General features: G+C 36.6%; 1 protein-coding gene and 1 long non-coding RNA gene across 3 annotated transcripts; one reads left to right on the top strand and one right to left on the bottom strand.

Moving 5' to 3' along the window:
• Positions 1–2349: 2349 nt before the first annotated feature.
• On the top strand, positions 2350–15506 carry LOC144978337 (uncharacterized). The gene is made up of 4 exons (XR_013646499.1): positions 2350–2911; positions 7226–10991; positions 14671–14930; positions 15378–15506. It is a non-coding gene; the product is annotated as an uncharacterized LOC144978337 (long non-coding RNA).
• A 1194-nt stretch (positions 15507–16700) lies between these two features.
• Positions 16701–23412, bottom strand: LOC144978326 (uncharacterized). Of its 2 annotated transcripts, XM_078924215.1 has the most exons (4): positions 23259–23412; positions 20663–20906; positions 19391–19483; positions 16701–18053 (listed from the first exon to the last, which is right to left on the bottom strand). In XM_078924215.1, the coding sequence occupies exons 3-4, from the start codon at positions 19479–19481 to the stop codon at positions 17842–17844; spliced, it is 303 nt and encodes a 100-aa protein (XP_078780341.1). In that variant the 5' UTR covers positions 19482–19483; positions 20663–20906; positions 23259–23412; the 3' UTR covers positions 16701–17841. The 2 variants fall into 2 exon arrangements, with proteins under 2 accessions (XP_078780341.1, XP_078780350.1); XM_078924224.1 differs by lacking the exons at positions 20663–20906; positions 23259–23412 and having other exon boundaries at positions 19391–20648.
• Positions 23413–23634: the final 222 nt, after the last annotated feature.

Here is a 23634-nt window from a genome sequence, read left to right on the forward strand (position 1 = left end):
CTTGCATCTCCTACCCTGGTTCCACAGCAGGAGGGCAAGGTACCACCAGATCGCTTGGGTGAACCCTGTTTATCAGGGCTCAACGCTAGGTCCGTCCGGCGGGAATCCACAGACTTCGCGCCATATCGTCCAGCAGTTTTGTTGTCCATCATTGTGAGGAGGATGCGTGTCACATTAATTTTTGGGTTGGTTTCCCTCTCCAGACTATTTGCGCCTTTCGGCTCTGTGACTCCGACTTCAGCGGTTCTTTATTCTCTGGATGTGATTCCATAGCCTTTCATCTTCCCCGATCCACAAGGCAGTGGTGGTTTGAAGTTGGAGTTTTTCTTCTCCTAGACAGACTGCTTTCCAGGGCTACGAGCTCTGTCCACCCATTAATGGTGTCTAGGCTGGGAGTCCAGGAGGGTATCTTTGTAGAGTGGCAGTTTCCCTTCACCCCACCAGCGTCATGGGGCTAGCACAGCTTATTGCGTGAACTGGGGCAATCTGGCCACGGTGGTTGATTCCTCCCTTCATCCGTCACCTCAGACACATAGAAACTCGTGTCATCAGCCGGTTAGAAAGTTCCTTTCGGAATACTCCAACCGTTGCCCAGGAAGCGGGCGGGGAAGAATTCCCCTACGTGGACCCTGACACGAGCTGGAATGGGTTGCGGATCAGAACTGATCAAAATAATCCAATCCTGCCCCCCATCGAAGAGTCAAGAGTATAGAGTTGGAACCAAGGTCCTTGCCTTAATTTCTGACGTTATAAGTTTATGAGTGTTACTAAAGTGGTGGTTTCTTTCTCATGGAAGAGAAATCAAATCAAAAATTTCAAACTCGGTGGTCTAACAAAATCTACGGAGAGATTTTTCACCGATGTGACTTTTCTTTGCGAAACTTCGAAGTTGGAGAAATCATCTGACTCATCTCAGACTCAGATGTAATCTGTAGTCTGTAGACGGTCTAGAAGTAAACATTTTAATTTTATGGTCCATACACGGTCCGGATGGATGATCTTTTATTTGTTGTGTTTAGTTATCAGATAGGACCATGAATATTTCATGCATTTCTCGTGCAACTTACTCTAAATCAAAACCAAATGCCCCATTACCCGATAGTGATAGGGCTACTTTAGTTTTCGAGCTTTGGCTTTTATGAGATGAGGAAGTCTTTCACTGTTGTTCTGGTCATTCATTTTAGAATTATAATGTTCCAGTTTATAACTTATGCTTTGTCAAGATTATCTTATTGTGCATTTTTAAAACATGTTCTCCATAATTTGAAGAAAGTCATTAATATTAAAAGTAAGGTTGCGTTTTTCTTAAGTTATTTTTCCGTTCCTCCGTTGGTATTGTAAAGTAACACGTACAAACTGCTTTTCTACACCGCTGTTGGACATGTAAATGCTAGTTTTTGACAGAAGTTTAACATGCTGCTTAGTGATTGCCGGTGTCAGTTTATAATGATAGCTATGGTTATTTTTTTACTGACAAAAATAATAATAATTATTATTATTATTATTTTAAATTTTAATCCAAAGAAAGAAACAATTTACCTCTATCAATCCACTAATATGACTTTTCATAATAGTTAGAAATTAATTTTAACTCAAGGTGAGCGATTAGTTATAATGCTTCGTATAGTCATTGAATTAGGGCCTTCATATGGAATTTTTCCCAAATATGACAAGAATAATAATAAAAAATAAAAATAAATTGTCAATTTAAAAAAAATTGTCCTTTGGGATCCCGATACTTTCATTGCAGCTATGTGGTATAGTTATCACCGTCATTTTGGAAGGATTATGGTTCCAGACCAATTCTGAGCAGTTGAGTTATTGGAAAAGGAACTTTATTCACATTCTCTCACCATACTCAGGCATAAATTGGGTAACTGGCTTTTAACATAGGCCTGTAAATTTGCGGCATTTCTGGCAATTTCGCTCTGCCGGAAAAAAAAATAAATTAAAATATTTTTTCATTTGGTTTAACAGCCTATTGAATTGGTAAAATTCTAAGAAAATTTCTGGGAAATGGGGATTTTTGCTCATGTTATTGAAAAAGCTTCGGCTCGAGGATTTTCAGGCTTTTCAGGGGGCAGATGCAGGCCTGTTAAACAGCATTGTCTCTTTCCGGAAAAAAAACGTAATATCGCCTAACAAGCGTCATGTCTCGACCTGCATGTAAAGTCTTGCTGTTGGCTAGAAACCCCTTGCAAAGCACTTTGAACAAATTTTCATTTAATGAATATTGCACGAAATAATTGTTCTACCCTTGTTCTAATTTGACAAAGCTTGATGTAAATTTAAAGGAAAGCTTAAGGATTGTAAGATAAAATTTTTAAAAAATTGAACTTTATATTATAGCGCAATATCCACTCAATGTGCTCAAAGCGCTTTACAAGGGGTCCCTGGTCAACAGCAACATTTAACGTGTAGAACGGGACATGATGCCTGTTAGTGTTAGGCGATATTACAATTTTTCGGACAAAGAAAACGCTGTTAACGGTCAGGTATTCAGTTTACACCTGAGTACGGTGAGAGAATGTGAGTAAAGAGCCTTTTCCAAGGACTCAACTATGCGCCGAGCACGAGGCTCGAACCCTTGACCTTCCGATCCAAAATCGAGTGTCATACCACTAGACCACATAGCCACACAAGGACCAGGACCGGATTGTAATAGGCAAGAAATGACGTAATATATTTCAACACTCAATTTTTTGCCTTTACAGGAAGGCCAGCATCACTGCTTGATGAAACTGATCCTGATTGGGTTCCAACGTTAAAGCTTGGACATGGGGCAGAGAAAAAAACCAGACCATTACTCATGTCTTAAAGATAGGAACAAACGCAATTACTGCAGCCAGCAACGGCTCTAGTTGAACAATCAACAATTGGAGAAACTAGCTCTATCATTGACCATGTAAATGTAAGTGTATTGATTGTATCTGTTTAAAACAATATTTATGTATGCATGATATCTCTTCCTACATATTAATGTTAATGCTTCTGTTGGCTTGGGACATCTTGTAGAGTGCTTTGGGTGAATACTGCATGCGCTATATAAAAGCAGATATCACTCTCAGGAAATTTAGTAGGACCAAATCAAGCAATTTTTTGGGTAAAAAGTGAGGTTGGCAACGTTGTGCTGTTCATTACACTTTAAGGTCATTGCATTGCCAGTTAAAAGGAAGTTGAATAGAGAGTGAAAAGATTGTAGATCTATGCACATAACAATAGACAAAGGGCACAAAATCATATTTCATATTGCAAAGTTAAAAGACAAATCTATGACTATGAGGAAAGTAATAAGACAAAGGGGAATAGCGCACATGTCAAGTGACTTCATTTGCTCATAAGGTATAACATAACATAACATATGCTTTACCTTTACCGATGTTCCGTGTCGGACACGACGTTGGAGATCATGGTTCGCCAGCTCTCTCTCTCATCTGCGAGTTTCGCACATTGATTTATGGGGCTTCCTCCGTACGCTGCGACATTTCCAAGCCAGCTTGTCCTTCTTCGTCCTCGACCACGCTTGCCTTCTATCTTTCCCTCTGCAATGGTCTTCTGTAGTGAGTCATGCTTTCTGATGTGGCCGAAATATCGGGTTATCCTCTTTCTAATAGTTGAAATGATCGTTGTTGATGTTATTCCTAAAGTTTGGAGTACTTGATGATTTGTTTTCTTTTCCTTCCAGGATACCCTTGCAATTCTTCTATAGGTTCACATCTCAAATGCTCTGAGTTTCTTTTCTAGAGTCTTTGTCAGAGACCATGTTTCACATCCATAAAGTAGTGTTGACCAAATGTAGCATTTTGCCAGACGTGTTTTTGTGGTAAGTGATAGGTCGTGGGATGTGATTTGGGAATGCATTTATGCAAAATGCAAAATGCATAGGGCAAAATAGGATAAGATCCCTTGAATGCCCTTAATATTAATAGTAATGTCATAAATCTATTGATTAAAGATTACAATAATGATGCACGTGGTAAAGAGAGTATTTCAACTTAAATGTACTCATGTGGTGTACAAACACATATCTTTAACCGTGACATGCAAAGCACACACACACACACACACACATACACACGCGTATAGAAGATAACCATAATAATATAATAATGCATAATATATACATACAAGATTGAAAGCCATGTCAACAGCAGTGCAAACACGTATTATTCGTCACATATAAATCTCCCATCATATAATTCCCTGTCTACTAACACCTTGAAATAATCCATAGATTTTGCATTCTTTGTTTCAAATTTCAAACTGTTCCATTTCTGAACAATACGAATACCGAACCAGTTTTGTCTTATGTTTGTTTTGCATCTAGAGACAAAAATCTTAAACTTGTCCCCTCTAGTAAAAGTAATATTAGAATATGAAAAAAAATCAGAAAAGTCTATCCTATCCATACCATTACCAATCTATAAACCTGAATTAAATCCCCACGAATTCTTCTATATTTCAAACTGGGTAAGTCAAGAAATTCTAACCTTTCCTTATAAGATAAATACTGTATTGTATAAATTTTTTTGGTAGCTCTCCTCTGTACACTTTCAATACTAATAGATTGTCTTTTATATAATGGGCTCCAGATGCAATTTCCGTATTCTAGAATTGGTCGAACGAGCGATTTATACAAATATAAAAATGTGGTTTTATCAAGACTTTTAAAGGTTCTATATATTATTCCCATCATTCTGTTTGCACGGCTTACACAATTATCAATATGTAAATCAAAATTCAAATGTGAATCAAAAGTAACTCCCACATCCTTTTCATAAGGCAGAACGGAAAGTAGATTTGAAGTAGAAGTCTCGGTAACATAATTATGACATTGATTAGTTTTTCCTATATAAGGTATGTAAGGAATGCCTGTCCGGTGAGCCAGTAATGAAGTCAAAGTTTGTCCAAATTGTTGGTGCAAGAACTGACATCGAGAGAAGTTTTTTTTTCAAATAACCAGACTGTACAAAAGCTTACATGGTTGAGTTTTAGGCTTTTAACTTCAGAGATAATAAATGACTGAACAAAAAACATCACTTCATTTGAATCAAAAGCTTTGTCTTTATTATGTTGATTAATTTTGTTTTATTGAATGAATGGGCAATGACAATTAATAAAAGAGGAAGATCCATTAAATTTGAGGGCAATGAATTTAATACTATTGTGAGCGTGTCCTTCTATGCTATGGATAGGTGGCCTTTTAGGATAGTTCATACAAAATTAGAAAATTCTGAAGGTTTTTGTCTTTGACTTCTTCTTCTTCTTCTTCTTCTTCTTCTTCTTCTTCTAGGTTCCATGCCTGGTCCAGGCTTCGGATACTGCATGAATTATCTCTCTCCATTCCTCCCTGTCTCTTGCTTTTTCAAACACCTCTTGGATTGTTAGGTTGGTGAAGCCCTTCAGTTGGTCTATGGGTGTTTTTCTTTGTCTCCCCCGGGCGCGTTTACCAGGTATTTTTCCACAACTTGCCAGGTATTCATTCTTATCTTTCCTTACTATGTGTCCGAAAAAGGATAGTTGTCGATCCGCTATTAAGGGCATTAGTTTCCTTTGTTGGTATGTTTGTTTTAGCACTTCTTCGTTCGTTTTGTGTGCAGTATACGATATTCTCTGCATCCTTCTCAAGCACATTTCAAAAGCTTCAATGTTCTTTTGTGTTTCTGCATTTGTAGTCCAGCTTTCGCATCCGTATAACAAGATTGGCCACACGTAGCACTTCAAGACTCGGAATCTAATCCCGAACGACATCTGTTTGTTTTTCAAAATGTTTCCCAGGTCCACGAAGGCCTGTTTGGCTTGAGTTATTCTTGCTCGTATGTCTCGGTTACATCTTCCATCTGTTGTCACTATTGAACCTAGGTATTTAAAACTTTCTACGTTGGTAAGTTGCTCGCCGTGAATCGTTATATTGCAGGTGTTGTTGTTTTCGGGGTTTTTCTGTATTACCATGCATTCCGTTTTGGTGATATTCACTTCCATTCCCTTGGCTTCACTATCTACTGTGAAGTCTTTGACTATAGCGTAACAAATTTTAAAAATATAAATTCTCTTTATTCACCTCTAGGGAAAATTTGTCTTAGGACTCTATTCTAAAGGGAGACTGAAATAACCCAGGCAATGCCGCAACGCAGCGCCACAAACTGAGCTAGGGCTTAGGTGACTTGCTCAAGGCCACACAACGTAGTGGCAAAATGTTCTTATGATGAGATAGATAGAATTAAACGAGTTCACTCATATTGATTTATTCCTCAATTATTAAGATCTGGGAGGAAATGTTTTATTAACCTTAAATTATGCCGCTTAAGCTAAACGAATATATTAATATTATAGTCTACATGTTATTTTTACAAGCCAATTGTCATTTCATTGTGGTAAAAGGCAATCTGCACAAATCAGCAGAATGACCAATCAAACTTTTTTTTTTACAGAAGCATGTATTCCCTATGTATCTACAAAATACACATGCTGGCAACAAATTAAATAAAAAAAAAAAAAATTATATGGCATAAAAGAAAAAACAAACATTCCTAGAAATGTGAAATATTATGGGCTAGGTTTGTCCATTTTTATTGGTTATAGCCAGCGGCATCTACAAGAAGTTGATGGTTAGGTGCAGCGCTTGTAACACTCAATGGAATTTCCCGTGTAGAGAATACATATGTGTGTTTTTACTGGTGTAGGAAATACAGTTCTTTTTTTTTTTTTGACGAAGGCCAATAATTGCCCGAACATTACAGTACAGCAAGCATACATAGTTTGATTCCACATGTGATAGAATTACATTTAATTTTTAAAATATTTGCGTGTTACTTGTAGTTGTAGAGTTTGTAAATAAATAGTTTTAGAATTTTTAGGTTTGCCAGTAATTTTGTGCTCGATGATAAATATTTAACATTTGCTGCACGGAGCAATTGTGATCCACAACTCTATTTTTTTTTAAATAATAGATTTCCACATAAATATGCCAAACCATTTTGCAATTCATCATAAGGTTCCGGCACTATTGGCATTTGAAGTTGAAGTCAAAGAAAAACTTTTAAAAAAATTATTTTGACTGTAAAATGAATGACTTGCGTATTTGAGGAAATGGGGCTTAAGTTTTCTTTGTTTTCAAACATATTAAAATTAAAATTCCCAGTGACACGATAGACGCCAGAGGTGGTAGGTCAATAATGTACTATTTGCTCTATATATTAACTTAATCTTGGTATTTCTTTTACAGGATTGTGAAGACAGACATTTCAGGTTCCCATCTTGATGCTGAGCAGAAAGCACTTGTCGACACACGTAAAAAACTTCAGAAAGTTACGTTTGATGACTGTAGATTTAAAGATGAAGATTTACCATCCACTTCTCAAATCCATACCGTTGCAGCGAGCGGAGTCCACTATAACCCAAATTTTGGGAAAGGCGAACCTGAAATGAAAAGAAAGCAGTCAGACTTTTTATTCATTCTTTTCCAATAATGCTTGATTTTATATACCTTTGTAATCCTTTTCATGCTTTTCATTATACTAATACATGTGTTAAACAATTTTACTTTTGCCCGAAATGTTTGTGAAAAAATTGTGCTAGTTGTAGTATAACTACTAGTAGTAGTAGTATTACTTCTGTTACCATTATTATATGTTCGGCAATAATATTCAAAACCTAATAATATTTTTGAATTGGCAAATAAATAGAAATCCATTGTATATTTAAACATGAAGTTGGAGCACAATAAAGAAAATAAAGTACTGTAATGACTTTTTAAAAGTTTGTTTTATCCGTTGCTTTTGCAATTTGATGGTGAATGCTTGACTGAGTTCTCATTTTTCCATTGTGGGTAAGGTCATTATTGCTTTTTTCATCCCCCTATGTCTGTTTTCCTTTTTCAGGTAGCTTTCTATCTTTGTTTTGGAATAAGATTACATGCTTTTGTTTCCCTGTCCTTAGATGAGAGGGTGACAAATGGATGTAAATTTATTTTGTAAATTTATAATTAACATTTTATAAACAATAGACTGGGTGGGGTCTTTGACTTCCCATGGTGGCAAGAGGTCATGCTGTGTCCTCTATCCCTTATATTGTTTTCCAAGTTTCTTTATGTCCTTGTCTTGGAATGAGATTACTTGGTTTTGTCCTTTCCCTTGCCGGAGTCATTTGCTGAGAGGGAAACAGTCAAATGAATATTGTTAGTTTTGGGAAAAAAAATTTGTGTCTTGTAAATCAGTTCGCGTAATTTTTTAAAATTATATTATATATATGTGTATATATACTATGGGGGGCGAAGTGGCCGAGTGGTTAAGGCATTGCACTGTGATCCGGATGACCCAGGTTTGAGCCCCGCTTCAGGCACTTTCGTTTTTTTTCCTTGAGCAAGATTATTAACCCCCAATTTGCTCGCTTGGACAACATGGGTGATTCCTGTTGACATCAGACATCTTGTTTGATGAGTTATCTATATTCCTTCGTGGAATGCCAAGGCGACGATATCTTATGATATCGCGGCGCAAAAGGCATAACGTAACTCTAATAAAAAAAATAATACGCACACATTTGAGTGTATTCCTCTTAGGGGCGACCTGTGCTTGTGTCAGGATGAGACTTTTGGGTTTTATCAGACTTGGTACACTGATAGCATTCTCTTGGAATCTACATTTGTTCCTCTTTGTCTTACTTTTCTTGTGTGCCTTTGATTGTAAATCTGGAAATTTTTACAATCCCATTTTATTCCTTTTTACTGGTGCTGAAAACCCTCAAATCAAACATAAACATTTGAGTGTAATCCGTCTCTGGATGGAACTGTTAGGCGATCTCAAAACTAAGCACATTAATAATTTTGATCTACTTCTGCTCCGTATTTGATCCAAGCCCATTTTTCTTACTACGTATTTCGCAACAGCTTTTAATTGTGCTGAAAATGACCTAAGAGTGTCGCAAGCACTAAAAGTAGTCCATCAGAACCATTAGGTCTAAAGAGCCAGATTTCATCCCAGTTTCTATAGTGTGAAAATAATAACTTGTTACCCTTTGAATAGGGCGCTTTTCTATTGCCAAATTACTGCTGGGTGTACAAAAAAAAAGAAAGGGAGGGGGTGGGGTCTTAACTTCATCTAGGATATATCTCGGTCTCTTTGATTGTGAAATGGGTGCTCTATCAACTGAGTTAATAGGACTGCCATGAGTCGCAAAACCATTCAAACGTTTATGTCCGAACACACTGACTGAGCAAATGTGAGTAAAGAGGCGATTCCAAGGACTCTACTGAGTCTCCCATAGTAGAACTTGAACCTATTAAAGAAGTTTCTTAGTTCTTTTTTTTAAGTTATTCATTCATATTCTAGTTCTATAAAATTCATTGTAATTGATATAGCCATATGTTAAAAACCTCTATATCGTATTATCAATCCTGCATGGAGTAATATAAATAAATGTAGAAATAATAATAATGATATGTAACAACAGTAATAATAATCATAGAAATGAGATGAAAAGGGGGTGGGGGGTTACCTTAGCAGCTAATACCACTTTCCCACAGTTAGGAGGCTTAAACCATTTTACATACGTCACCCATCCATTATAGGCCTGATTATAAGTAGTCAGTCCCCTGTAAGCCTGAAAAAAAATAGTGGCAATGGTGGTAATATTATTAATTGAAACTAGAGGATAAAAACTGTTGGTATCACACTTAGTTAACAACAGTGAATTAAATTTGCTGTGAAATGTGGAGTACTCATCTGAAAGGTTATTAGAATGATTCAGAGAGACACAATTCCATAACTCAACATCAGCCGTGGGGCTAAAAATTATATAGTTGGGGGAATTGAGTAAAATATTGAATAAAAAAGTAGTCATTCAATGGAGCCGAAGTTTAACCTGGTTTGAAAAGCGCGAAACGGACCATAGCAATTGCTACCCTTTAGATAGGACTCTAGTCTATGTCAAAGTACTTTCAGTTAGATCTAACAGACTCAGCTACCCAATCACTGCTGGATTGACAAGGGGAGGGGGATTAGAAAAAAAAATCTTCACTCGGGATCAAGCTCAGTCCCTTGGAATGGGGTGGGGCTTTTAAAACAGTCTTATGGGCATGATGTTTTGTTACTGTATTATCAGTTTAGATTTGGACTCGGGACCAGGGCCCGTTCTAATGAACGCGGACTAGCGCTTAGTCCCGGACTATCTCTGACTTTAGTAAATGACTAGAAAAAATCGGATTTAATGTGAGCTGACTAAGCTAGTCCCAGACTAAAATCTCGTCACCTTCGGACTAAGTTTGGCCAAGATTTAGTCACTTGCTCGAGTCGGACTTGATCGTTTAGTCTCTGACTAGTAACTAAGAAACGGCGTCAACAAAGATGGCGGCCAATGTTAGACGACTCGGTTCGCGAGAAAAAATTCATAGAAAAAGAATTATAACGACAAAAGTAATCTGTTGATATTTGCCAATGCTAAAGGAAACGGTTTAAAGGTCACAGATCGTCGAAAGCACACATTTTTGTCCGGGAAACTAATAAATCTGATGAAGTTGAGTGACTCAGTGAGTCTGAGTCTGAGATTTCAGCTTCGCTTGGTTCGAAGTTTAGATTTAGATATTTAGAGAATAACAAACACACAACTAGACCTAGCTTATTTTTTAATATGAAAATTATGTTGTTTAGCTAAAACACCCTACCCCCTTTTATTTTCTTTATTTTTGTGCCAAGCAAAGCAATGCGAAGTTACTCTCGATCACATGAGGTGATTCGTATGACTATGACTATGACACTGTCATTGACAGTACTGCCAAAACAACTGTCAACACATGAAAATGGCGGCAGCTGTGCTGTTTCAAATTCGTCAGAGAACACTGATTCAACGGGAGAGGGTGTTTCGGGTCAGACTTAATCCCATCGATTCGTTTAACGACGATGAAATATACGAACATTTCCGTTTTCATCGTGAACACATTTTTATAATTTGTGATCTTGTAAAAGACGACCTTGATCGTCTTCTCTGGAGGAAAGGTTAGTATCTGTATTCATTTTAATTTTAATTCTAATCTGATACTAGACTAATCTTTAAAGAGAAGTTTTCTTATATTCTCATGCATCCAACCCAAAATCGGTGCCAAGACTTCTTCTTCTTCTTCTCCTTCATCTTCACACCTCCTCGTCCTTCTTCATCAACATCATCATGTTCATCTTCTTCTCCCACTTCTTCCTCCTCCTCTTCTTCTAGTCAAACTAAGTGTTAGTGTTGGTAGATTTCTCTAATCATCACACACAAACCACTATGACTGTTACTGGTATGACATGGAATGGAAATTTTTTCACCGCTCTCTGGCACTATTGAATTTTGCATTCCCTTAACCAATTTTCGAGCTCTTGTCAGAGATTATTTTCACTGTAATTGTAATATTTTTGAAAGGGAACATTTTTCATTAGCAAAACCAGTTTAGAATTGAAGAAAAAAAATTGTACAGTTGGACTGACAAATTGCTGAGGAGAATCAATCTTTAAAATAGGATTTTTCACTCGAGGCGATGGGGCAGCGTGGCTCAGCAGTATGGTCTTTGCTTTGTACCCAAAAGGTAATTAGTTTGATCACCCGTTGTACTGTGCGGCCTTGAGCAATCCATCTCGTCCTAGTTCCATTTGCGGCACTGCACTTCGGCTGATGTCTGGGTTATTCCAGTGTTCCCTTGGAATAGACCCTAAAGACAGACAAATTTCCCCATTGGATGAAAAAAGGGAATGTTATCTTTATAAGCATATATGCTGGTCTGACATCCGAATGCAATATGGGCCTCGTTTAACATTGTTGCACTGGACATTATTTTGTGTAATTTTTTTTGAGATTTTCATTATAACAATGAGCTCATGATGTATTGGGTTATCAGACCTGCAAATTAGTGCACGTTGCCTTAAGGCTTAAGGAAAATTAGTTTATTTCATCCCAGCTTAAATGATGAGATTTACCGTTATAATATTATAATAGATGCGAGAGTAAAATACAAACTATGACACTATTTCAATACGAAGCAGAAATCAGAGCCATTCGAAACATTACAAGAAATACAAACAAAAAAAGAAAAGAAAAATATCGGATCGGAAGGTCCTGGGTTCGAGCCTCGTGCTCGGCGCATAGTTGAGTCCTTGGAAAAGACTCTTTACTCAAATTCTCTCACCGTACTCAGGTGTAAAATGAGTACCTGGCCGTTAACAGTGTTGTCTTTGTCCGAAAAATTGTAATATCGCCTGACAGGCGTCATGTCCCGTCCTACATGTTAAATGTTGCTGTTGACCAGGGAACTGTTGTAAAGCGCTTTGAGCACATTTAATGGATATTGCGCTATATAAAGCTCAATTTAATTTAGTATGAATCAAGTAAAAATCCTCTCTTGCGGTTATACCAAAGCTGTTAAAAAATCGTAATATGTTGTTTCAAAACTTGTGTCGTGTTTTTAAAATTTCACTTCAAATACACATTACAAAGATGTTGTCGACGGTCAATTTAAATAAAATATTTCACTGGATAGACTTTAAAAAGTGAAAGTAATACATTCGAGTACAGTTTCCTTGAACTTGAACTCATTCGAATATCCCAAATTTTTTCATTATTATTTTTAGTTGTCATTCCATTCCTTACTTGAACTAATTTCACCTAGCCAATGTAAAAAAGGATTTGGTTAATTCAAGGTTTTATTTTAATGCGCCCTGTTATTTCGACCACCGAAAATTTACTGTTACATTGACAGTTACGTTTGTGTACAATATGATACACATGCATACACACAGGCACTCACACACTCCATTGTCATTTCGCATAATTGACACCTCTCTTACTTATTCTTATCACTTCGCCATTCATTCTAATTTCAATGCCACATGCCATGATTTGCTACTAGTTGGCTACGTCATTAAATGAATGATGTGATACAGGAACCTTCTCCCAATAAAGTAAATAATAATTATAAATTTCCCTTTAATAGTCCTCATGCGGAAATTTGTCTTAGGGTTTATTCAATGGGAATACTGGAATAACTCCGGTGTCACCCGCAGCACAGCGCTGCAAATTGAGCTAGGGAGAGGTGGCTTGTTGATGGCCACATGCCATGGTGTATATTCGAACTAGGTATCTTTTGGGTACGAAGCAAAGACCATACTGGTGAGGCACAAGCGTCAAGTACAATGACATTTTTTTTTTTAATTATTAAAATTTAGCTTTACATAGCGCAGTATCCACTAAATGTGTCAAAGCGCTTTACAAGGGGACACTGGTCAACAGCAACATTTAACATGTAGGACGAGACAAGCGCCTGTTAGGCGATATTACAATTTTTCGGACAAAGGCACCTCTGCTAACAGCCAGGTACTCATTTTACACATGAGTACAGTGAGAGAATGTGAGTAAAGAGCCTTTTCCAAGGACTCAACTATGTGCCGAGCGCGAGGCTCGAACCCAGGACCTTCCGATCCGAAAGCGAGTGTCATACCACTAGACCACATCTGCACAAAGACATCATGCTGAAAGTAATCGGATCAAATAGTTCTTCCTTCACTCCTTCAGAGCTGCAAGGCTGGTGTAGCGGGAGTTTATCTATGTTTCTTTAGTGTGAAACAGACAATAGTAATTGCTTGCTACCCTTGGATAGGACACAGGTTTATTGTAAAGAACTTTCCACCAGATCTAACAAATACAGATTACCCGCCCCATCATTCCTGGGTGGTCAGTGGGGTCAAATAAAAATCTCGACTTTGCCCTTAGCATGTTAAGCGAATACCCTAATAATTGAGCTAGAGGGACCAACTTCGCATCAAAGACCTGTTTAAATATCTTTAAATATTTGAAATGAAAAAAAAAAATAATTTAATGAATAGCAGTCCTTCAGAGGCATGAAGCCCAAGGAGCCAGGGTTTATCCCGGTTTCTATGGCATGAAACAGACAATAACAATTGCTTGCTACCCTTTGAATAGGAAGGTAGTCTATCACAAAGTACTTTCATGAGATCTGACAGACTTAGCTACAGAATCACAACCCCTCCGACTATCACTATCCCCCCCCCCCCCCCCCCTCCTACCACTTACATTACATCAGAAAAAGGGGCAAGTTGGAACAAGTCAATGGTTTATTCCTCTGTTCCCCTCTCCTCTGCCTCCATCCATTCTAACCCCACTACTGGCAGTCACTACCACTACTAAATGCTCTTCAAAACTTGTAATAGTAAAGTACCATCCCAGTGATAAGAAAAGACATCATCAGGCTTCACATAAAAGCTCATTACCCAATCAGTTTTCATCAGGCACAGTTACTCAATCAGTCAGTTGTCACACATCATTCGCTTTATTAGGCATAGGACTATCAACATATTGATCAGTCAGTCACTTGCCTCCCACCCACTAGCCTTTTGTTGAGTCGTCATGGTATGTTACACAAAGTACATGGTTGTTAAAAGGTCACCCAATGACTATTACTCCCCCACCCTCATCCCATCTCCATTCCCTGACGCCTGGGTTATTCCATTCTTCCCTTGGAACAGACCCTGAGACACATTTCTCCTATGGGATGAATAAAAGGAATTTTATTATTTTATAAGAGGCCATTGTGCGCGAGCTGTACTGTACGTAAGTTGACTACACTTCCTGATTTAGATTTTATTACAGGTTTTATTATATGCAAAATTTTCCTTCTCCCATTTTTAGGTCGTCTCTGATGCAATTTTATAAGTTACAAACTTGGTTCCAAAGTGGCCTGGTTCAGTGCATGATGCAATTTTTTTAGGAAATCTGGGCTATTCTTTGCATTTGAGGATCCACATCGCAGGGCTTTGGATGGTGTGATCCTTGGAGACAGTCGTTATATGTTAAGAAATTGGCTAATGACCCCAATACCAAAACCCCCAAAATAGAGGAGAAGAGGCATTTAACACCACCCATCGTATCACAAAATGCACGATTGAAAGGTGAGTTTTACCAATCATATAATCCCACCCTCCAGGAAACAATAACATTTTGATAATTTTTGAAATTTAATATTTCAGGTTTATTTTTATATCCACTTTAACAATACAATTTGCAAATGATCAATGAAAATAAAAGAAAATTAACCAAAAAAATAGTTGTAATCATACTGTCATTGTCATGCTAGTATAAACATTACATTTTTTTTTTTGAAGAACTCAGATTAACCATTATAATTCTTTCCCTTCTAATTCTAATTAAAGGACTGAGAAAAAAAAAAAACACAAAAAAAAAAACAAAATAAAGAGAGGAGAGAGAGGAGAAGAGAGAGAGAAGAGAGGAGAGAGAGAGAGAGAGAGAGAGAGAGAGAGAGAGAGAGAGGTCCATTTAATTTTAATTGGTTTTAAGTGTACATGTACAAGTACAAGCAATTATTGTCATTTCAACAGAGTCATTGGAGTGGTTAAAAGAAGATGGAATTGTCTCCATGACGAGCTCAGAATGACGCCTGACAGAGCCTGCAAGGTTATTTATGTGTTTTTGGCTCCACAACTTTGCTGTTGATGCTGGCCTACCCATGGAAGAAAACAACCGTAATGATGATGATGACAGCAATCATAACTTTTCTCCTATTGGGACTCAGGAAGGAGCATCTGAACAGAACGTCTTGCTGCTGGCAAGGCAGCCAGGCTGACTTTGATTAATAGTGCTTTTAGAAATATCGTTGAACCTCTCTAATCAGGAAATAAATATAATCATTAATGTAGTACATCACTCTGCAAGTATACTGTGTGCAGTATTCTTGTTGTGATGAGCTACATAAATGTCACGCTGTTTTAATTATTGTTCCAGCTGGTCATATGGAAACAAATTTCTATATCATATAACTACAAGTCGCCTATCAGGCATCTAGTACTCTTTGACTATCCCATTTTACTCCTTTTTACTGGCGCTGATGTGTTGCAAGTGCTGTAAAACCCTTAAAAACAAAAACAAACCTGTTTTGCAGGAAGTATTAAAGTGCATTCACTGTAATTTTTTCTGGAATGTGTCTGATATAAATTGGAAAACTGAACAAGAATTCTCATGCCTGAGTCGGTTATCAAACAGAAAACAAAGGGGCATTAAAATTTTATTTTTTTAAGGTCATCAAAATCCTGAGTTGAGCAATCAAATTTTAACTGCCCTATTGTCATAAGACAATTACGTATTGTAAGACCTTTTGTATAAATCATTATACCAGCCGCTTAGCCAAAGCCCAGGATAGTCCCAAGTCACATTTGTGATAAGGGTCTTAAATCGCCATGCCACTGTACAAGTTTGTGACAATAGGCCAAAATAACAATCTGTATTTATTCCAGAGGATTTGTTCTACCAATAACATAAGGAACAATGGAGTGATTGTAGTAAAAAAGGCCTTTAAACACTGCATGCATGCGATTTTAAGTAAATTTTAACAAAAACATATCAGCTCTATCAAAAGTACAGATTGAGATAAATACAGGACTAAAACCCCTCTAAATAACAATTAGAAAATCTCAAGAACCATTTTTAAAAAATGGTTTAAGACAATTCATAAGACAGGTTTTAACTGCGATTTTCTAAGATACTATGAGGCCAATTTTTTCTACACTATGGACAAATGTATTGCAACATGTCTCCATGGATTGCTTTAAACCATTTTTAAAATTGACTCAAAATACATGTGATTGAATTAATATTCAAATTCAAGACATTAGAAACCAATTGGGTCATGGATAGAAACTAAATGATGATGTCATTTGTGAACGTCCCAGCTGTGATTTTCATACATGAATTAATTTCCTATAACTGTCATCTGCATTTTTTGCGGCCGCAAGTCAGGGCGATCCGCAAATTTCCCAAAATTGGCAAATCGTGGCAAATTTTGGGAAAATTGGCAAATCGCGTGGCAAATTTTGGGAAAAAAAAAAGAAGCGAAAACAAAATAACGAAAAAGAAAGTGCGAAACTTGAGAAATGTTGCAGCTTTGCCAGGGCCCAAACCAAGGGAAGCTACTCTCTACGGATAATGATCTCATGCTTGCAGTGTATCTGCATACACTGCAATTCCAAATTTTTGTGATATTCCTCAGCATGAGTTCACGAGGTATATTGAGAAACTGGGGCCCAGTGCTGTGAAAGAGTCTGATACTGGAATTATACATCTGACCCTATTTTGGAAGTCTGTGGCAGATTATGTTCTAGCTCTCGCTGCATTGGCATCCCGATTTGCCTTCTCAACATGCTCGTCAGCTGATGCTGAGCGAAGTTTTTCTCTTTACAATCTTGTCTTGTCTTCCAGAGGGCGTAGACTCACAGAAAACAACATCAAAGGACTAGTTTTCCTTTACTACAATAAGTTTATCGATGCCTCTTTTTTTGAGTAGTAAAAGAAAACTAGGCCTTTGATGAGTCTGACTGAAAGTGTACGTTTGTTTGTGTGTGTGTGTGTGTGATTGTCTAAGAGTTTGGGCGCATAAATCGCTTTACATTGTGTAAATTAATAAATGTAGCCTCCTTAAATGTAATAAATTGTCTTTTATAAATTTTTGTCTTCTGTATCGCATGTTAATTTTTAATGAAAAGCTTAGTTCTCCTCTGCAAATTTTTTGGCAAATTTTGGTCTTTTTGGCAAATTTCTTGGCAAATTTTGGGGTTTTTTTGGGCAAATTTAAGGTCCCAATTTGGCAAAAAATGCAGATGACAGCTATAATATCAAAACATATAAAAAGAGTAATTTAATTATAAGTAGTGTCATAATTAAGATGCCTCATCTTAAATTTCATGTATTCAATTTTTATGGTATTTTGTTCAACAATGGAGTTGGGTTTTTTTTATAATGGAGTATTTCCGACTGCAGCCATTGATCCACTAATGGATTGTCAGTGATCTGTCATCTCCTCTTGGGGCCAGCTTGTCGTAATTTTTGGCTGATGCCATCTGAGGCATTCCACTCCTCTGGTGTATGGGGAAGAGTTTCTGTTGTCTCCTCTTGAAAGTGATTTGACAAATCATCTACTAAAACTACTGACTCCACCACAGAGCAATCAACAAAACTGATTTCATTAATCTCATTCATGTCCATCTGTCTGGCTAGTGTTGAAGCTGTGGAGGAAAAAAAATCTTTAGAACATCTTTGTCACTGCATTGAAACAAAACATGTTTATATCTGTGAATTATGAAACTGGCCACATTATGAAATCAAGTGGTGCTGAAATCAAAAACGTCATTTCATTTTGAAACTTCTCTGATCCCACATAGTCTTCAGGTCAAAGTCAGAATTTGGAATGATAAAAACTTTTGAACAATGTTATCTCCTTAAGCAACATGAAATGCTGGCCATTTAATTAAGATGATTTTAGAACTACATCCCACTTTTTAAACAAATCCTTATAAACTGTTTGTCAGTGCTTAAAAGTGTTAATATAAATATATTTGAAAAAACAATGGACTCAGCAACAGTATGCATTTTTGTTTTATTTCCTTGTAAATCATCTTTTTGTTTGAGTATTTTTCTCTCAGGGGGAACCAGTATTTTTTTTTACATATGTAATATGTGATAAGTAAGCATTTGAGTGTGTTCCTCTTAATGGGGACCTGTGCTTGTGCCTGGACGACACTTTTAGGTGACTTCAAACTAAGTACACCGATGGCATGCTCTTGGAATCTACATCCATTCCATATAAGAACCATTCCCTTTTTGTTTTACTTATTAGTGCTTTGAATTGTTAATCTAGAATTGCATGACTATCCATTTGCATCCTTTTTACTGGTGCTGAAATGACCTAAATATGTCGCAAGCAATTAAAAACAGAAGAGGATTTATAATTCTAGAACATTTTGCTATCCCATTTTCTTCCTTTTTACTGGCACTGATATGACCTTAATGTGTTGCAAGCGCCGTAAAACCATTAAAAACAAACAAATAAAGAATGTTGATTAAACAAAATCACACAACCACACTTATGTTATACTTCGTAGTCCCACTGTCACTTCAATGTCCCCCATTTTGACCAACTTGCTAGCCGTGATAGTCCTTTCAGTACTGTTGTAAATGTTAAATACACTGTTAGTGGCTATGTGGTCTTGTGGTATGACACTCGTTTTCGGATCGGAAGGTCCTGGCCCTGAGCCTCGCTCGGCGCATAGTTGAGTCCTTGGAAAAGACTCTTTACTCACATTCTCTCACCGTACTCAGGTGTAAAATGAGTACCTGGCCGTTAACAGTGTTGTCTCTGTCCGAAAAATTGTAATATCGCCTAACAGACGTCATGTCCCGTTCTAAATGTTGCTGTTGGTCAGGGACCCCTTGTAAAGCGCTTTGAGCACGTTTTGTGTTTATTGCTATATACAAAAGCTCATTTAAAAAAAATTTTCTTTAGTCTTTCGGGTGAAATTTTATTAATAATTTAATGACTTTGTAGCAAAAGAATTATGCTTACTGATTATGGTGTAATCTCCAAGATTACAGTCAGATATGTCAATAATATTTCTGGCTGGACTGGGATTCGGAACCAAACTCTCAGTGCCCATTACTGTAAAGAAAATTGTTGATAAATTTGAATTAAATGAAGTATAGAATTCACAAGTTGCACTTCAAGTCCAGATTACCCATTACAAACTTAATGAGGAGGAACACAGTGGTGTTTTTTTTTAAAGGTGAATTGTTATGAAATTATAATGATTTTAATTCTATTTATATCAATTTTAATATGATACGATATCAATTGATTTTTAATGTAAAATTTGCATCATATAATTACCGGTCTCTGGCTCTTTTTTTTTTTTAACCATGAAATGCATCCAAGTGTAATCTTATCTTCTGATCTTGAGACCCATGAATCCCAGAAATAACAAATCTGCTGGGAATTGAACCCATGACACTTTGATTCATATGCAAGCATGATAACTCGCTGTGCCATTGGCTTGCCCTAAATAAAACACTAAATGAAACAAAATAAATCTTTACAGGACCCAACTCCAAAGTGGAATTTCAATACAATGTTGCGTGATGCCACTTTGACGATTTGTGATAAAAAATACATGGCAATCCCTTATGACACAAAAGCTCTTGCTCCATCACTTATTTCAAATTTGAAATATTCATATAATTTTGTCAGCTACTTCAGGATTGATGGTGTAAAGTAAATTTCAAGATTTTAACTACCATTGAATTATTAAATGTGAATAATCTTGTTTTGATACTCGACTTCAGTCTTCATTTATTCTTTAAATGTTTTTAAAATTGATAAAAAATCAAGAGGAAACGTGTCCCAGAGGCAGTTGTTAGGTATGCAATAGAGGTGATATACTTTTGAGACTTAACTACCAAAAGAGGATAGTTATGTTAGAGAAAAATGAATCAGTGCATAGGCAATTGTAAGGATGTCAATATTAGACGATCACAAAAGATGCATGCATACATAGTACAAATTACTTGTTTAAAATATTGTAAGGTACTATCTGTATTCATGTCAGGCAGCCCCAGAGACCAGCGATCACATCGTCCTCCACTGTCCAGTCACTAAACTTGAAGGTGGCTATGAAACCGTCCTTAGGGTGGAGGAAGACTTTAGAAGCTGGGTTGACGAAATAAATTTGGAGGTGTAGCCATATGCTACTACTACTACTTTATTCATGGAATGCCTAGATGACAGCCTTTTACATTTGTATACAGAACAATGTATGGAACTATTATAATTGCAGAAATTTACCTTGAATACCATCAACAATGTTACTACACTCGCCAATAATGACGAGTACCGGTACTTGTTCAGTACTTGTTCAGTTCAGTTGTAAAGATTGAAGAGGGTCCTGGTTTCCCCCTCCAGTCTGCTTTACATAATCAACATGACTTTGGACTATTCTTTTCGTGTCCTTGAATTTTTTTTTTTAGCTCCATCACCGAACGGTTTTTGAGAATTCCGCATTGATTCTCATTCTGATCTTTTCCCAAACCTGAAAATGAAAAAGGAGAAAAAAATATGTAAATCAACGATTATGTAATGAGATTGTTGAGGACATTCATTTTGCACTGGAATCAGTTCTATTGATTGCTTTTTGTTGCCATAAAATCTTTATTTATTATTATGGTTGTAGCAAACTTTACTCGTATAATTAGTCTGTATCCTTTAAATTATTTGCATAAAAAATGTCATGCTTTTGAGTGTAGATTATTATCAGTCATACCTCTTAAATTGGCATTTTATCATTAAATATTTGTAGGGTCTGACTGGAGAGGGTGAAGATTTATTTCTTGCTTATCAAATGTACTCGGGTAGGTCGCCCTAAATCTGTATGCTTTTCAATACCTCAAATTCCAACAGCTCTAACTGCAATTATTTGACATCTTTTGTTAGTTTGATGTAAATACATATGAGGTATTATCAGTTAACCTTGCTTAAAAACCGAAAATAGATACCAAACCCCTCACCCCAAATATGTATGCTCATGCCCCAAACCCGTAAACGGCTTGCCCTAAACCAGTACAGCATTAAATTAGTCTCCTAATTTTTCAAAATTTCATAATTTTTTTAATATGATAATGTTGTGGTAGATTTCATTTATAATTAATTTTTAAAAATATTTGCTAAAAGACAAAAAAAAAAAAATTGAGCATATATAAAGAGCATTATCCTAGCATTTACGTTTGTTGCAGTTATAACTTTTGACGCATTAGCGATTTTCTGTTATTTTTTGCACTGAAAAAAAAAAAAAGAATAAATAAAGACACCGCTTGGGAATTTTTTTTAAAAAGAAAAAAAACAACCTTTTACTTTTAGAAAGAAGTTTATTTTCACTTCCACTTCATTTCGAATTTTTCTGGTTGACTTGTTCTAAATATTCAAGTGAGTTGAAAGCTTAAAACTTTTGTCATTTTTTGTGGCAACTGACACAGATGCTAGATTGTATACTGCTAAACATGCTCAAAGCTCTGTAAGGGGCTCCAAGCCAATAGCAACACCGCAATATCACAACTTTTCCCCGACAGAGTCATTACTTTTAATGGCCAATTACTCAATAAGGAGCCTTTTCCAATGACTCGACTTTGAACCACTCAGGGAGGGACTTGAATCTTGGGCCTACGGGTCCAAATGCAAGTGTCATACTACAAGACAACAAAGCCCCACTTAGTAGGGGCAAAGAGGAAGGGTGAAATTTATTGCCTAACCTCCGCACTACAGTACATCTATTTATATTGTTTATTGATAATTTATGGGTGCCATGTCGGCTATTATGATGCTTTAAAATTTTCATTGAACATGCCAACCTGTTTTTTTTGGGTTTTTTTCATTAATTTTCTTTTTTTTTTTATAGAAACCCGAGACCGGGTTGCCACCTTGCCTGTTCTTGCCAAGTAGTAAAAGGGTGGATCAGAGAGCAGAGCAGGGAGATAGGAAGTAGATAAACACGAGGTATACAAAGCAACATTGTGAGTGACAGGGACCTACAGTAGGCACTTGCAAGAATTTTTCAAAATAGTGGCTATGGGTATTAATTTAGCGTAGAAAAATAAAGGGGAGTGAAACATTAACTAGAGTGAAAAAAGTATCGCTCTATCTCAAATCTCAACTGGTTAAAAAGTTATGACCGTTAATGTGGAGGAAAATCTCTATATAGCTTAATAGGAAAAAAAATGTGACGAAAGCACAGCATCCCAATGCATAATCAAGTATAATTCAGAAACAGCTTCAGATACAACTTTGAAATTTTTACATGTGGTAAATCATCTCTGTAATACATTGCAAACAGAAAATGAATTATTTATTGAGAAAGAAAAGTATAGTTTGAGCTGAGACAGCTGAAATCAAGGAAAAATAGATCAAGACATACAAATGAATGACCTATTGGAATTTTGGAAAAGTCAATAATAAAATATTTATTCACATGAAGATAAACCAAATACACCACTGAATCGGCGTCATTTAGTTGTTCACTTTGAACTTTTCAAAATGAAAATAGACCTCATAAAAGCAAAGATATGGACTGACAAATGTTTGAGGTGGTGTATTAGCCTACAGTCTACAGTCCTACAGCCTACAGATGCCCAGTGTCAGTGACCGTGCTGTAGCCTATTTTTATTTCATTTCATGATAGACCAAATACACCACTGAATCGGCGTCATTTAGTTGTTCACTTTGAACTTTTCATAATGAAAATAGACCTCATAAAAGCAAAGATATGGACTGACAAATGTTTGAGGTGTTGTATTAGCCTACAGTCTACAGTCCTACAGATGCCAATGTCAGTGACCGTGCTATAGCCTATTTTTATTTCATTTCATTAGTGACAAAGAAAAAATATATGTACTTCTCTTTTTTTCGCACTGTTACGGAGTGCTGCAATCTCGACATAATTGTATTTTCCAGGAGGGCTGCAGTTTCAGGGTTTGAAAAGTTATAGTTTTTCTCTTGTTGAGCTCCATTTTCGTCAATGAATTTCAAAAGGAAATAGAATCTAAACAAAACGAAAGCGGATGAAGCGCTGATTAAATCTTTTGCGTCAGAGAACCCAAACAGCAGCACAAAATAACCGATAGAGTCAAGGGATAGGTCAGGACTAGCCACGCCCATTTCTAGGCTAAAGCCCAGCTAGTCCGAGACTAAATAATGCTCATTGAATCCGATTTTTTTTAGACACTTACTAAGCTTGGGCTAAAGACTAGCTAGTCATTTACTAGACTAGT

This window comes from Berghia stephanieae, chromosome 1, assembly GCF_034508935.2.
Source record: "Berghia stephanieae isolate SIO BIC M18660-M18661 chromosome 1, UCSD_Bste_1.3, whole genome shotgun sequence".
NCBI classification, from domain to species: domain Eukaryota; kingdom Metazoa; phylum Mollusca; class Gastropoda; order Nudibranchia; family Aeolidiidae; genus Berghia; species Berghia stephanieae.